Source organism: Entelurus aequoreus, linkage group LG08, assembly GCF_033978785.1.
Source record: "Entelurus aequoreus isolate RoL-2023_Sb linkage group LG08, RoL_Eaeq_v1.1, whole genome shotgun sequence".
NCBI lineage: Eukaryota > Metazoa > Chordata > Actinopteri > Syngnathiformes > Syngnathidae > Entelurus > Entelurus aequoreus.
The window spans coordinates 7765298-7783520 of record NC_084738.1 but is presented as its reverse complement, the minus strand read 5'-3'; the positions used below and the strand labels follow the sequence as shown (position 1 = coordinate 7783520).

Sequence of the window (18223 nt, the reverse complement as noted above, 5' to 3'; positions counted from 1 at the left end):
AAAGAAAATAATGGGAGCCACAAAAAAAAAAATTTTAATTTAAAATGAAAAACACCGCATACAAAGCTTAAATTGCTTTGTGCTATGTTAACCAGGGGTCTCAGACACACGCACCGGCACGCACTTTGATGTGGAAATTTGATGTTAGTACGGCCCGCGAGTTCTGAATGAATGGCGCTTGATAGCGTCATACTTGCCAACCCTCTCATTATTTCCGTGAGACTCCCGAATATCAGGGCGTGCTGGCACTGCTTTTGGCGCCCTCTACAGCCTTCCCAAATAGTGTACCTGCTCGACCACATGTAGAATGCAGCTTCAGCTTGCTCACGTCAGTGACAGCAAGGCGTACTAGGTCAGCAGCCACACAGCTTACACTGACGGTAGCCGTATAAAAAAACTTTAACACTGTTACGTTACAAATATGCGCCACACTTTGAACCCACACCAAAAAAGAATGACAAACACATTTCTGGAAAACATCTGCACTGTAACACAACATAAACACAACACAACAAATACCCAGAATCCCATGCAGCCCTAACTCTTCCGCTCAACCGACGCACGGAGAGGGGGGGGGGGGGGGGGTTGATGTGTGGCGGGGTTTGGTGGTAGCGGGGGTGTATAATCTAGACCGGAAGAGTTAGGGCTACATGTGATTCTGGGTATTGGTTGTGTTGTGTTTATGTTGTGTTACGGTGGGATGTTCTCCAGAAATGTGTTTTTCATTCTTTTTTGGTGTGGGTTCACAGTGTGGCGCATATTTGTAACGTAACAGTGTTAAAATTGTTTTATACGGCTACCGTCAGTGTAAGCTGTGTGGCTGATGACTAAGTATGCTTTGCTGTCTCCTGCATGTGCAAGTAAAAGCTACATACAACATGTGGCCGAGCTGGCACGCTGTTTGTAAATGCTATAGAGGACAAGTACTGCAGTGCAATTGGGGCACACCCTTAATTTAGTAATTAGAGTGAAAATAGGATTATATTTGCCCTGGGAGTTATCTAGGAGAGGCACTGAGATCCATAAATCTCCTGGGAAAATCGGGGGGGCCGGCAAGTATACAGCTGGGCCGCATCAGAGTGGTCAAAGAGCCGCATGCGGCTCCGGAGCCGCGGGTTGCCGACCCCTGGTATATACTGTACACACAGTGGTACCTCTAACTTAAAGTACCAGTAGAGTGGAAAAACAAGTTGCCTTTATATTGAAGCTATTATCATATATATATATGTATGTATATATATATATATATATATATATATATATATATATATATATATATATATATATATATATATATATATATATATATATATATATATATATATATATATATATACATGTATATATATATATATATATATATATATATATATATATATATATATATATATATATATATATATATATATATATATATATATACATACATATATATATACATACATATATATATATATATATATATATATATATATATATATATATATATATATATATGTATATATATATATATATATATATATACATACATATATATATATACATACATATATATATATATATATATATATATATATATATATATATATATATATATATATCTATATATATGTATATATATATATATATATATATATATATATATATATATATATATATATATATATATATATATATATATATATATATATATATATATATATATATGTATATATACACTACCGTTCAAAAGTTTGGGGTCACATTGAAATGTCCTTATTTTTGAAGGAAAAGCACTGTACTTTTCAATGAAGATAACTTTAAACTAGTCTTAACTTTAAAGAAATACACTCTATACATTGCTAATGTGGTAAATGACTATTCTAGCTGCAAATGTCTGGTTTTTGGTGCAATATCTACATAGGTGTATAGAGGCCCATTTCCAGCAACTATCACTCCAGTGTTCTAATGGTACAATGTGTTTGCTCATTGGCTCAGAAGGCTAATTGATGATTAGAAAACCCTTGTGCAATCATGTTCACACATCTGAAAACAGTTTAGCTCGTTACAGAAACTACAAAACAGACCTTCCTTTGAGCAGATTGAGTTTCTGGAACATCACATTTGTGGGGTCAATTAAACGCTCAAAATGGCCAGAAAAAGAGAACTTTCATCTGAAACTCGACAGTCTATTCTTGTTCTTAGAAATTAAGGCTATTCCACAAAATTGTTTGGGTGACCCCAAACTTTTGAACGGTAGTATATATATACTGTGTATATATATATATATATATATATATATATATATATATATATATATATATATATATATATATATATATATATGATTTAAGACACCAAAAGACTTCCAAAGTTTGCGAATGAATAGATATGATCAAAATATTATAAATATCAGAGGTTCCCGAGCCATTTTGAGAGATAATGAGGGAGCCAGTCACGTGATCACGTGACGTCGCTCTAGGAACCAAAGATCCCTTCCCCATCAACAACAATGCTAATCAAGCAGATTTTGTGAGAGCCAACAGCGATTACTTTGGGAATATTTTTGAGCCCAAACACAAAAGACGATGAGCAATATGTTTTAGAAGACGACAGCTTCCCAGCGGATGCAGCTTTATTGAGACGCTAGCAAAAGCCGAGTGATGGATGCAGTTTCCTTGTGACACTGTAGCATCCGCAGCATTGCTAGGTACTAAACATACAAACTAACAATAACAACCCAAAATAAAACAAACACTTTGTTTTATTTTGACCATCTCGGGGGACGTCAAAGTCGAGCAGCCTGTCAGACCATGGCCACATTTGTCTACTACCAGGTGAGAGATGCATGAAATATAATCTAGAGACGAAGCAGAAGCAGCCGTCGACTCAGTGTGTCAACAATAGCAGCGTAAGATAGCATTAGCTCACTGCTATCAATGTGGCGCTAAAATAGTCCATCTGCATTGGCGTCTATAATAACAATATCACTTACATACTTGCCAACCCTGCCGAATTTTCCGGGAGACTCCCGAATTTCAGTGCCTCTCCCGGGAAAACCATTCTCCCGAATTTCTCCCGATTTCCAGCCGGACCTGAGTGAGGACAGCCTGTCGTCACGTCCATTTTTCCTCCATATAAACAGCGTGCCGGCCCAGTCACGTTATAACATCTACGGCTTTTGGAGCTCAGTGCGCAACTGCACACACAACCAGAAGGAGACTATTATATACAGTATGTCTCCGCTATCCATAGGTTTATCTATAACCCATAAAGTAGACAGGCACGGAGCTATTTCTCAGCGTGTGTTTATTCTAGCCGGCACGTTAATACACTGACACACAACATCCACATTCCCATCATGCATTGCTTCAAAACTACGGCAAGTAGTAGAGAGGAGTGTTATGTGTGTATATGTGTAAATGAATGAACACTGAAATTCAAGTATTTATTTTCTATATATATATATATATATATATATCAATCAATCAATCAATCAATGTTTATTTATATAGCCCTAAATCACAAGTGTCTCAAAGGGCTGTACAAGCCACAACGACATCCTCGGTACAGAGCCCACATACGGGCAAGGAAAAACTCACCCCAGTGGGACGTCGGTGAATGACTATGAGAAACCTTGGAGAGGACCGCATATGTGGGTAACCCCCCCCCCCCCCCTCTAGGGGAGACCGAAAGCAATGGATGTCGAGTGGGTCTGACATAACATTGTGAAAGTCCAGTCCACAGTGGATCCAACACATCAGCGGGAGTCCAGTCCACAGCGGGACCAACAGGAAACCATTCCGAGCGGAGACGGGTCAGCAGCGCAGAGATGTCCCCAACCGATGCACAGGCTAGTGGTCCACCCGGGGTCCCGACTCTGGACAGCCAGCACTTCATCCATGGCCACCGGACCTATGCAACTCCCCCTCGCAAGGGACAGGGGAGAAGAGGAGAGAAGAAAAGAAACGGCAGATCAACTGGTCTAAAAAAGGGGGGTCTATTTAAAGGCTAGATTATACAAATTAGTTTTAAGATGGGACTTAAATGCTTCTACTGAGGTAGCATCTCTAACTGTTACCGGGAGGGCATTCCAGAGTACTGGAGCCCGAATAGAAAACGCTCTATAGCCCGCAGACTTTTTTTTGGCTCTGGGAATCACTAATAAGCCGGAGTTCTTTGAACGCAGATTTCTTGTCGGGACATATGGTACAATACAATCGGCGAGATAGGCTGGAGCTAAACCATGTAGTATTTTATACGTAAGTAGTAAAACCTTAAAGTCGCATCTTAAGTGCACAGGAAGCCAGTGCAAGTGAGCCAGTATAGGCGTAATATGATCAAACTTTCTTGTTTTTGTCAAAAGCCTTGCAGCCGCATTTTGTACCAACTGTAATCTTTTAATGCTAGACATAGGGAGACCCGAAAATAATACATTAAAGTAATCGAGACGAGACGTAACGAACGCATGAATAATAATCTCAGCATCGCTAGTGGACAAGATGGAACGAATTTTAGCGATATTACGGAGATGAAAGAAGGCCGTTTTAGTAACACTCTTAATGTGTGACTCAAACGAGAGAGTTGGGTCGAAGATAATACCCAGATTCTTTACCGAGTCGCCTTGTTTAATTGTTTGGTTGTCAAATGTTAAGGTGGTATTATTAAATAGATGTTGGTGTCTAGCAGGACCGATAATCAGCATTTCCGTTTTCTTAGCGTTGAGTTGCAAAAAGTTAGCGGACATCCATTGTTTAATTTCATTAAGACACGCCTCCAGCTGACTACAGTCCGGCGTGTTGGTCAGCTTTAGGGGCATGTAGAGTTGGGTGTCATCAGCATAACAGTGAAAGCTAACACCGTACTTGCGTATGATGTCACCCAGCGGCAGCATGTAAATACTAAAGAGTGCAGGGCCAAGAACCGAACCCTGGGGAACTCCGCACGTTACCTTGACATAGTCCGAGGTCACATTGTTATGGGAGACGCACTGCATCCTGTCAGTAAGATAAGAGTTAAACCAAGACAAGGCTAAGTCTGACATCCCAATACGCGTTTTGATACGCTCTAATAAAATATTATGATCGACGGTATCGAAAGCGGCGCTAAGATCAAGAAGCAGCAACATAGATGACGCATCAGAATCCATCGTTAGCAATAGATCATTAGTCATTTTTGCGAGGGCTGTCTCCGTAGAGTGATTTGCCCTGAAACCGGATTGAAAAGGTTCACAGAGATTGTTAGTCACTAAGTGTTCATTTAGCTGCTGTGCAACAATTTTTTCGAGAATTTTGGAAATAAACGGAAGGTGGGAGACCGGTCGGTAGTTTACCATGAGGTCAGGATCGAGGTTAGGTCTTTTGAGCAGAGGATGAATAACCGCTTTTTTGAATGCTAGGGGAACAGTGCCGGAGGAAAGTGATAAGTTTATAATATTTAACACTGATGGACCTAATAATACAAACAGTTCCTTGATAAGTTTCCCAGGAAGTGGGTCAAGTAAACATGTTGTTTGTTTTATCCCACTTACACGCTGTAATAATTCCTCTAATGTTATTTCATCAAAAATAGAGAGACTATTTTGGAGGGCAGTGTCCGTCGTATATACAGTCGTATTTGTGTTAATAGAACCCAGTTGTAGCTGGGATGCGTTGTCTTTAATCTCCTTTCTAATGAGTTCAATTTTCTTATTAAAGAAATTCATAAAATCATCTGCCGAGTGGGTGGAGCTACTGGGAGAAGTCCCTTGTTGGGTTAGCGATGCTACTGTACTAAACAGAAATTTAGGATCGTTTTTGTTGAGGCGGATGAGATTTGAGTAGTATTTAGCTTTAGCTAAGGTAAGCATGCGTTTATAAGTTATTAAACTATCACTCCATGCTTGATGGAAAACCTTAAGTTTAGTCGCGCGCCATTTGCGTTCCAGTTTTCTACATGCTAATTTATGAGCTCTAATTTCTTCTGTAAACCATGGGGTGCGCCTTTTAGGGGCCCTTTTTTGCTTTAGCGGTGCTATACTATCAATAATTTCGCGCAAGGCATCGTCAAAGTTGTTAGTGAGGTTATCAATAGAGCCGACATAATTTGGGAATGGTGCCATTACCGAAGGCAGTAGGTCAGCAAGAGTCATCGTTGTGGCAGCATTAATGTTGCGGCCGCTATAGCAGTTATTATTATTATTAGCTTGTTGACAATGAGTCAAAACTTCAAATTTTATAAGGTAATGATCGGACATTACTTTAGTATATGGAAGTATCATAACTTTGGAGGTGGTGACACCCCTGACAAGCACTAGATCTATTGTATTACCATTGTGATGCGTGGGTTCATGTATTATTTGTGTAAGACCACATCTATCAATTATGGTTTGGAGCGCCACGCACTGAGGGGCCGATGGGGTATTCATATGGATATTAAAGTCCCCCATTATGATTATATTGTCGGCGTGCGTCACTAGATCAGCAATGAACTCTGAGAATTCACTGATAAAGTCCGAATAGGGCCCAGGGGGGCGGTAGATAACAGCCAGGTCGAGAGGTAGCGGTGTGACCGACCTCATAGTAAGCACCTCAAACGATTTATATTTATTATTTAGGTTAGGGGTAAGGTTGAAATTTTCATTGTATATTAGTGCGACACCCCCTCCCCTTTTAAGAGGACGGGCAACATGCGCATTCGTATAGTTAGGAGGAGATGCCTCATTGAGCGCAAAAAATTCGTCTGGTTTGAGCCAGGTTTCGCTAAGACCAATGACGTTAAGATTGTTGTCTCTAATGACCTCATTAACCAATAACGCCTTGGGAGACAATGATCTTATGTTTAAAAAGCCCATATTATAGGTATTGGGCTGTTTTGACGAGTTTTTGTTAAGATTATCCGTAGTGGCAATATTAACAATGTTGCGTTTATTATGCGTAGTGCACTTTAAATAGTTTCGACCATATCTAGGAATTGATATGACGGGAATTTTCCGATTGTTTGCTTGGTGCTGCAATAGACTGGACATATCATAATTTGCCACCTCAGTAGAATGCATGTCCACCTCTGACACAGACACAACAGAAAAAACATTATGTGAATTGTGTATTATTCTAAGAGAATTGCTATGCGTACATGGATTATCCAGCCTGGCGCTGGCTAGTTCTAGCTTAACTGACTCCTCACCCGGACTAACAGACATTGTAATTGCCTGTGACCGGGCTTGCTCTAGTGTAGTCAGTCAAGTGAGACTTAAATAGTAGTCTATGTTTCTAGACAGGATGATGGCCCCTTCCTGGTTAGGGTGAAGGCCGTCTCTCATCAGCAAGCCTGGTTTGCCCCAGAAAGAGGGCCAGTTATCAATAAACGTTAGTCCCTGTTGCCTACAGTAGCTAGACAGCCACTTGTTAAGCGAGACTAATCTGCTATATCTCTCATCATTGCCTCTCGCAGGCAGGGGGCCAGAGACAATTACTCGATGCCTGGACATCTTTCTGGCGAGATCACAAGTCTTGGCTATGTTTCTCTTTGTAATCTCTGACTGTCTCATTCTAGTGTCATATATATATATATATATATATATATATATATATATATATATATATATATATATATATATATATATATATATATATATATATAATAAATACTTGAATTTCAGTGAATTTTAGCTATAAATATACTCCTCCCCCCTTTACCCCGCCCCCCGGTCAATTTTTGCGTATTTCCATTATGACTAATCTGATAACATGGGCAGAGTGCAGAAGTTTTACTACCGCAATGTCAATCTCCGAAAATAGTCGAAGGTATTCAGAGCGCAATATTCAAAATGGCTGACTGAATTTGTGGCATTTTGTGATGTTTAAACTGTGTTTTCACAAACTTTGCGGATTGTAAATACAATTGGATATGGTTTAATGGATACAATGAAACACAAACAAGCATATAAAGTCAACTTGTTTTTCTCCTCTACTGGTACTTAAACAGTGCCCCAAATTAACAGTGTTTTGAGATACAGTAAGAAAGGGGATTCATATGGCCTCAAAGTGGATAGTTCACCCCCCATTTTGTCACGTTTCATGTGTCAGGAAAACCGTGACGAATTGGGGGGTGCACTATCCACTTTAACCGCTAGATGCCAGTAGAGTGTTGAATATTTCAAGATGTGTTTTGTGGCAGTTCCAACTTTGACCACAGCTTTATATGCCATGTAGAATGGCGCTTCTTCCCATCATTTTCATCATTTTCAAAAAGATTAACCCCCCACCTTCCCCTCAAGAGAGATCCACCTGTTTTGCTATACGTTGCAAGCAAATATTTCCGTTGGAAGCATTCCCGCCATTAGTTGACACAGCAAATGTCCCAGTGAACCCCTTTGAAACTGACCAAAACGTCTGGATTTACTTGCTAGCATTAACTTATAGCTAAGATCGACATAATTTTGTGTTTTCAAGCATGGACAGGAAGAAAGTGGGTGTGAAGGACAGTACCGAGAAGAAGAAGTGGATGATATTCATTGAATCAAAGAAAGAAATCAACAAAAACATGACAAAGCGTATAGTCATAGTTGGAACGTAGTACTGCTAGTCTGCACCATACTGAAGCAGAAGGAGTCGATGACACCATCCATGAAAATATGGAAAAGCTGATGATGGTGTGTTTGAAGATTGAAGGAAATACCGATAAAGTCCACTCTCCAAGGTAAATAATGTACATTAAAATTACTTCATAAAACTACTGTAGTTGTTTTCTGACAATATTTCTTATCCAAAAGTTTTGTTTCTTTTTAAAATGCATGTTACATGTAAAAAATGGTGGTATTTTTTTTGGGGGGGGGGGGCAAGCACCAATTGCACCAATTGCTTTCAAGTCATTTCAATGGGCGACGTTGATTTGAGATACAAGTGTTATGAGTTAAGAGCTCCGTCACAGAACCAATTAAGCGTGTAAATTGAGGTACTACTCTCTCTCTCTCTCTCTCTCTCTCTCTCTCTCTCTATATATATATATATATATATATATATATATATATATATATATATATATATATATATATATATATATATATATATATATATATATATATATATATAAAATCCCCTGACGAGTAGGGAAACCTGAGAAACAGGCTTTTAGGGATGATATAGCCTCTGTGTTTTTTCCTGACTTAATATATATATATATATATATATATATATATATATATATATATATATATATATATATATATATATATATATATATATATATAAAGGAACTCTGAAAATTTGAACATTGTGTAAAAGTCCATTCATTTCAGCAATTCAACTTCACATGCAAAGTGAGCTATGTCAAGCCTTTATTTCTTATAATGTTGATGATCATGGCCTACAGTTTTTGAAAATCCTACATTTTCTGAGATTTTATATTTCAGGTTTTCATAAACTGTAAACCATTATCATACAAAAGTATACTAAAAGAAGGCTTGAAATATCTTGAGTTGCATGTTATGTCATATACTGTACTGTATTAGTTGTACCTTATAAATCTAATTGCTGGAACAAACGAACCTTTGCACAATTTTTTGAGTTTCACCAGTATTCAATCTGAATTTTTTAAAAAAGCTTATTTGACAGTACTTAAAATGTATTTATGAATCAATGTAAATCTGTACATTTGTAATTTCAATATAAATTATCAATGATCATATTATAATAACAGACTTTCCCAGGATATTTAATCAATCGCAACTGGACTTTTCAGTTTGTCTCAGAAGACATTTCGCCTCACATCAGAGCAGGCTTCATCCGTTCATGCTCATATACTTAGATTGGTTAGACCTAGTCTTAGATTGGTCAGATCTAGTCCATGATCTAAGTCTTAGATTGGTCAGATCTAATCCAAGGTCAAAGTCTTACATTGGGTAGATTTAATCCAAGATATAGGTCTTACATTGGTCGGCTCGAGTCCATGACATAAGTCTTGAAATGGTCAGATCTAGTCCAAGATCAAAGTCTTACATAGGTCAGATTTAGTCCAAAATCTATGTTTTAGATTGGTCGGATCTAGTTCAAGATCAAAGTCTTACATAGGTCAGATTTAGTCCAAAATCTATGTTTTAGATTGGTGAAATCTAATCCAAGATTCTAAGTCTATGAGCATGAACTCATGATAAAGCCTGCTCTGATGAGAGGGGAATCGTCTTTTCAGACACCCTGAACAGTCCAGTGCGATTGATTGAGTCTACTGATATATTTCCAATTAAAGTCATACATGACTGTATAATGCCCTAATGTGTTATTAGTTTTACTTGCAGTTGTTTGTTGTTCATTGTGAAGAAATTTTAAAACTGATGCAGGGTTTATTTTTATACAAAGTGATCTAATTGTTTCAATAAGACTATTAACACTAATAATAATAAAGAATATGTTTTAAACTGTATCTTAATGTTGACCCCCTTAATTATAAATAGCTCTTTAAAAGTCTCAGTTTAAATGATTTTTTAACAGTTTTAAGTAGGTGTCAGAGTTCCCAATAGTTTATTTCAAGTGTGTTGTCCAAAATCATAGTCTTGATGTTGGCATTAAGATGTAATCTGTAGTCTGTATTTTACATGCTTATGATCTGTTTTTGATTAATTGTATTGATGGGATTCTTTTGGGGGGGGAAAATGAACATAAATCTATCGTATTTACTGTATATTAGATGACAGTTTTTGTTTGCTCATGCAAGTAAATTATTAATAAATACAAATCTTATTTTCAATTTGGCTGTGATTTGTTGTTGCTGTTTCTTTTGTTGCAAATGATATGTAATATAGCTTGTAGCGTATATTTGTGTATGTGATTTTCTTGACCAAGCATTGAGCGGAAACTCACCAAGCTATGTGAACCACTAACCTACCAATGGCTATATATATATATATATATATATATATATATATATATATATATATATATATATATATATATACGCAGTACAGAATCCAAAGGGTGGAAAGCACACTGTATGTTTATGAAGATATTTGCATATTAGGGTTCTGAAAAGCTTATTTGATTAGTGGTAGTTGGCATTCTTTACCCACTGAAAAGCTTATCCAGCTTCAAGATTAGCCTTGCTTGGTGTATGACGTATGATGTACCTCTTTGAGTACATCATTAAACATTAAATAGCATGTACTGTTTATTATCCCATTTGTCATGGAGGAAGCAATTGTTAGGGTTATGACATGGTTTATTTGTTCAACAAGTTACACTGAGGATCACCGCCTGTCACCTACACACTTCAACATATTGAAAAGGAGCAGGAAGAGGCTGCCGTAAGTTTAAGGGTTAATATTAGGCTCTCATGGGTCCTGAACTGAACAGCTCAGCAGTATAGTTTATATACACAAAATGAAGTTTGCTCTTAAATCCACAGTGAAAGAATGTTTCATTCTGATCCAAGTTTGTGATTTAAGGCAGCTAGGCCACGTGTCTGCAAACTGACCCAGACTTGACCGCTTAAGTTACCAAAGCTTTTATAACTGTGAGTGGGATCAACATATTTTAGTAATAGGACTTTGATGCATACCCTGGATTAGGCAGTACAAACTATACTACAATACTTTTCGTATTTAAGTAGTAAATGCAAAAGTTACGAGGGACACCTGGTCTGTGTTCTGGATCATCCCATTCTTCAACAGTCGAAAAATGTGCATTATAGGTAAATTGGAGACTGTAAGTGGTCTGTAGGTGTGAATGTGACTGGTCACTGCTTGTTTGTCCATACTGTATATGTCTTGTGATTGAGCTAAACAGCTCACCGGTGACCCAAATGCTATATGCATGGATGTTAAACAAAGATTTAAATTAAAGGGTCGTCAACGTTCTCCAGGCCACAGACCCTCAAACTGATGGAGAATTATAGAGAGGGGACCCACCATTTAATCTCCCATAAAAAAATATTTTCAATTAAACTGGTTTTGAAGGTACATTGTTATTGTGCAATACTAAGATATTAAATTAATACAGTACATCGCAAGCTGGCAACTAGTGCACCAATCGCTAGCTAGGAATTAACACGCTGAACGCTAACTTGAAACTAGTGCACTTAATTTTTAGCTTGAAAATAGCACACTAATCGCTAGCTATCCTGAATGCTAACATATACACTAAATTGCCAAAAGTATTTGGCCACACATCCAAAGGATCAGAATCAGGTGTCCTAATCACTTGGCCCGGCCACAGGTGTATAAAATGAAGCACTTAGGCATGGAGACTGTTTCTACAAACATTTGTGAAAGAATGGGCCGCGCTCAGGAGCTCAGTGATTTCCAGCGTGGAACTGTCATAGGATGCCACCTGTGCAACAAATCCAGTCGTGAAATTTCCTCGCTCCTAAATATTCCAAAGTCAACTGTGGGCTTTATTATAAGAAAATGGAAGAGTTTGGGAACAACAGCAACTCATCCACGAAGTGGTAGGCCACGTAAACTGACAGAGAGAGGGGTCAGCGGATGCTGAAGCACATAGTGCAAAGAGGTCACAATTATGGTGTGGGGTTGTTTTTCAGGAGTTGGGCTTAGCCCCTTAGTTCCAGTGAAAGGAACTTTGAATGCTTCAGGATACCAAAACATTTTGGACAGTTCCATGCTCCCAACCTTGTGGGGACAGTTTGGAGCGGGACCCTTCCTCTTCCAACATGACAGTGCACCAGTGCACAAAGCAAGGTCCATAAAGACATGGATGACAGAGTCTGGTGTGGATGAACTTGACTGGCCTGCATAGAGTCTCGACAGGAACCCGATAGAACACCTTTGGGATGAATTAGAACGGAGACTGAGAGCCAGGCCTTCTCGACCAACATCAGTGTGTGACCTCACCAATGCGCTTTTGGAAGAATGGTGGGAAATTCCTATAAACACACTCCGCAACCTTGTGAAAAGCCTTCCCAGAAGAGTTTAAGCTGTAATAGCTGCAAAAGGTGGACCGACATCATATTGAACCCTATGGGTTAGGAATGGGATGGCACTTCAAGTTTATATGTAAGTCAAGGCAGGTGGCCAAATACTTTTGGCAATATAGTGTATATAATATAAATATTTATTCAGATTGTTTTTATTTTAAACCTACAACGTACAGTGAGTAGGGTGCCCATGCCACTGCTATATATAAACTACAGTGTGTTGGATCAATGTTAGAGAGATTTAAATTTGTGGAAAAATTGCCGGGGCAATATAAAAAAATATATTTTAAAAATAGTCTAATCAACCAAAAATGTAACAATCCCCGCCCCACTGCAATAACTTTGTGAGGGACGTCAGCCCCTTGTTAATGACCACTGATCTTATTAATTCATTAAAAGGGTTTTCTAATTATTTTGTCACATAAAACAGTACACCAACTAAAATCCATAATAATGCGTCTTTTGTGGAAACAAAAACCCAATCTTCTAATTACCATATTTGGACATAATGTATGTATCATATAGGTTGGCTGGAATTTTTCCCCACTTTATTTTTCTCCCCACTGATTCTGTGCATTTAAATGTATTTTTTCTGTCTTTTATTTCTTTAAATTGCCAAGAGAGGAATTTTAATGTAGCATTACAAGCATCCTAAATGCACACTTGCCAGCAGAGGGCGTCAGCACCAAGGCAACCTAACAAGAATCCATTCAGTCAAAGTCATGTTATTTACAGAATGTGGGTAATGCATACAGTATATATTCATGCTGGAATCATTTCCTGAATGGATCTTTTCAGCACAGTTAATCTCTTTGCAGACGTTTGGTTTTCTTACACTGCTCACCACATATGACAGCACTCGCTTTACATAGCAGTTTAAAACACCGTATTCAAATTTAGGGGGAGTATCTTTGGAAACGCTTCCCGGTTATTACAACAATTGGGCAAGCTTGTTACTGCCTTACAGATGGATAATGCGATTAGAGGTTTATTGTGGGTTAAAGCCTCTTATGAGTGTGTTAACAGAAACCTTGCAGACATAACACAGCCATTTAACAAAGGACCTCTTCGCAGGCGGAGGTTGGTTCACCTGCTGACTACATTGGAGAAAATGGCAAAGTCTGTGTTTCTGATAGCGTCTCTTCTAGTTTTAGGAAATGTTGCCTTCATACATGCTGCGTTTTCTCCCACTCTCGTTGTTGACATGGTAAAGGTCGTCATAGACAATTACTGCTCACCAGAGAAGCTCCAAGGGATGAAGGAGGCCATTGCAGCAGCCAGCAGCAATACAGAGATCCTCAATATCCCAGATGGGGAGTCTTTGGCTAGAGTCCTCAGCGCTGGAATGCAGACCACAATCAATGATCCACGCGTGAAGGTCTCCTATGAGCCAAACTACGCCCCTGTGGTTGCGCCAGTGATGCCTCCTCTACCACCCGAGCAGCTTGTCGCCGTCCTCCAAAACTCCATCAAGCTGGACATCCTGCAGGGCAATGTCGGCTACATGAGAATCGATCACATCCTCGGCGTGGCAGCTGCTGACAAAATCGGCTCTTTGCTGGTAGACCTGGTCTGGAACAAAGTTCTGCCTACTTCCGCCCTTATCTTTGACTTGCGGTACACTAGCAGCGGGGACATCACAGGAATTTCTTACATCATATCCTACTTCACTGCAGCCGATCCTATCATTCACATCGACAGCGTGTTTGACCGTCCTTCAAACACCACCACTAAGCTATGGTCCATGCCCACCCTGCTGGGCGAGCGATACGGCACAACCAAACCTCTCGTTATCCTCACAAGCAAGAACACCAAAGGTATCGCTGAAGATGTTGCCTACTGCCTCCAAAACATGAAGAGAGGCACTGTTGTTGGAGAAAATACCGCCGGGGGTTCGGTCAAACTAGATCAAATCAAGGTGGGGGACACTGACTTTTACGTGACATTGCCAACTGCGAAGTCCATCAACCCCATCACAGGTTCAACCTGGGAGCTTGCAGGCGTCACCCCTGACGTTGAAGTCAACGCAGAGGACGCCCTTGCTACAGCTATCAAGATAGTGGAACTCCGCGCACAAGTCCCCGCCATCATTGAGGGGTCGGCAGCACTGATCTCTGACAACTATGCCTTTGAGGAAGTTGGGGTTGCTGTTGCCGCAAAACTGAAAGGTCTCTTGCAGAACGGAAACTACAGCATGGTTGTCTCCAAGAAAGATCTTGAAGAACAGTTGTCTGCTGACTTAAACACTCTGTCTGGGGACAAGAGCCTGAAGACCACCAGTAACACTCCAGTCCTGCCACCTATGGTAAGATCCCAGTACGACAGATATAATTGTCAGTCTTCTTTGTAAATCTTCCTTGTCTTTCTCCTCAGGATTATACTCCCGAGATGTATATCGAGCTCATAAAAGTCTCCTTCCACACGGACATTTTTGAAAACAACATCGGTTACCTGCGTTTTGACATGTTTGGAGACTTTGAGGAGGTCAAGGCCATCGCACAAATTATTGTGGAGCACGTGTGGAGCAAGGTGGTCAACACAGATGCCATGATCATTGACCTCAGGTGGGCAGAACCTCAAGATTTTATGTAAAAGGCTGCTTGAGGTTTTTTTAAATGTTAATCGCTCACTTAAAATGATGACTATGTTCAGTATATCTTTCAAATTAAAGTTGTGCCTATGGTAGTGTAATGGTTGAATGGTGACCATTCTGCACAGAAAATAAATGGATGGTTAATGTAGGGCCAGCAACCGAGACTGGAAATGTTCTTCATAGAACAGCATTGTCTTATGTCTTCCACTGTAATTGCATTTACAGGAACAACCTTGGTGGCCCGACGACAGCTATAGGAGGTTTCTGCTCTTACTTCTTTGACGCCAACAAACAGATTGTACTGGACAAGCTGTACGACAGACAGTCTGGCACCACCACTGAACTCCAAACACTGCCTGAACTCACTGGTAATTGGACCTGGCATTGGGCCATTGCCTTTTTTTAGTCCTGCTCTGCGGTACAGCTAACCTGAATTATTAATTAATACTTCCCCTGTTTTCAAGATCCCCAACAAAAGTTCCTCCTCTAGTCTTCAATTTCTAAAAGATTTGTTTTTGACACAGGAACAAGATATGGATCCAAGAAGAGCCTAATCATCCTGACCAGTGGAGCAACAGCTGGCGCGGCAGAGGAGTTTGTCTACATCCTGAAGAAACTTGGCCGCGCTATGATTGTCGGAGAGACCACTTCCGGGTCATCCCACCCGCCCAAAACCTTCCATGTTGGTGAGACCGACATCTTCCTCAGCATTCCTACAGTCCACTCTGTAACAACAACCGGGCCAGCCTGGGAAGGAGCCGGCGTTGCACCTCACATACCCGTCTCAGCATCCGCTGCCCTTGAAACTGCCAAGGGCATTTTCAATAAGCACTTGGGAGGCCAGAATTAATCCTCAAAATGAAGGTATACTTTTGTTTTGGCAACCAAAAGCGTTGTTGAGGTTTAGGATCTAGATTTGTTCCAATTTTAAACACTATTTAGTCATATTTGTGACATAGAGCAATGTTTTGGTGCCAGTTTTTATGTCATTATAGATAATAGATGTCCACACAAAACATGAAAATTAACTGTCTGAAAAAATGACTCGCCATAAAATGTATGTACTATTTTTATGTCAACTCCAATGTTAACTGTACTATTCAAACCTCCTGTTCAACTTGGGCTAACTTTGTTGCAGTGGAAACAAAATAAAAAGACAAACAATGAAATCAAGTGTGTTGGGTCATTGTTTAAACCTTTAGTCATTTTTAATTCATCCTTTACAGTCGGACGCAAAAAACACAACCTGTCTTACACATATGATGCAGTGGTTACCGTATTAGGTATCATATATATATATATATATATATATATATATATATATATATATATATATATATATATATATATATATATATATATATATATATATATATATATATATATATATAAGTTTGGACACACCTTCTCATTCAATGTGTTTTCTTTATTTTCATGACTATTTACATTGTAGATCAGACCTGGGCATTCTGCGGCCCACGGGCCGCATCCGGCCCTTTGTGCATCCCTGTCCGGCCCGCGTGAGGCCAATCATAAATTACAAAATACATTTAAAAAAGTATCTATGTCGAGTGTGCAATACAACGGTGCTGCTTTTGTTTTGAAAAGCGTTATTTGTATTACTTCCGTGTGGACGTATGCGCATGTGCGCAATCACAAATTACAAAATAAAGTTTAAAAAACATCTATGTCGTGCGCGCAATACAACTGTGCTGCTTTTATTTTGAAATGTGTTAGTTATGGGCGTATGTCCGGGTGTAACCTGTGAGGGAAGGTGCACAGCGACAAGTGATGAGACGCTAAAAAGAGAAAAGTTGATGACGAATGCCGTGTTTCCAACAAGACATGGACTGCCAAGTATTTCTTTACAGAAATTAAAGGTAAAGCCGTGTGCTTAATTTGTGGTACACAGCTTGCTGTGTTTAAAGAATATCATTTGAATCGCCACTACACGATGAAGCACGAGGGAAAATTCTGTCCGATGAAGCGCGCGCTAGGGAGGCTGATGCGTTCATGGTAAAACTGCAAACCCAAGAAGGACATTTTGCCAAATTTCACACCCCCAGAGATGCAGCTGTCAGGACAAGTTTCGTCATTTCTCACAAAAGCCCCAGAAAAAGTAAGGCGTTTTCTGACGGAGAGTTTATTAAGGAGTGCTTATTGGACTCTGTTGCGCTGTATGCCCGGAGACATGGACTGTTTTTCGGTGGCTTTGGATGAGAGTTGCAATGTACGTAACACCGCCCATCTGCTCATCTTCTTACGTGGGATAACTGCAGACTTTCAAATCACGGAGTAGCTGGCAGCCATGCAGTCAATTAAAAGAGACAACCACAGGTAATGACTTGTTCACATAGGTAAATGCGTGTTTGGACATGTTAGGACTGAAATGGGACAAGCTGGCAGGTGTGACAATCCAATCCAGTTTATTTATATAGCACATTTGAACAACAAAACGTTTCCAAAGTGCTGCACAACAATATTAAAAACAATATTCAAATATTATCCTTAGCTCCACCAATGACTGAATAAAAAGAAAAAATAATTACATATAAAACCAATATAAAAAACAATATAAAATAAATATGATTAAAAACGATTTTTAACAACAGATGGTTGTCCAAATCTGATGGGGAAAAATGTTGGATAACGCAGGATAAAGTGACAGAAATTAACCCTGTGCAGAAATGGACATTTTTGCATTGTATAATACATCAGGAAGTGTTGTGTAAAACAGTGTTAAAAATA

The 18223-nt window shown here is 39.2% G+C and overlaps 1 protein-coding gene across 1 annotated transcript; it reads left to right on the top strand.

The window, feature by feature from the left end:
* The first annotated feature begins 13911 nt into the window (after positions 1 to 13911).
* On the top strand, positions 13912 to 16644 carry LOC133654957 (retinol-binding protein 3-like). The gene is made up of 4 exons (XM_062054832.1): positions 13912 to 15187; positions 15256 to 15446; positions 15701 to 15843; positions 16000 to 16644. Exons 1-4 carry the CDS (start codon positions 13994 to 13996, stop codon positions 16323 to 16325), a joined length of 1854 nt encoding a protein of 617 aa, XP_061910816.1. The 5' UTR covers positions 13912 to 13993; the 3' UTR covers positions 16326 to 16644.
* Positions 16645 to 18223: the final 1579 nt, after the last annotated feature.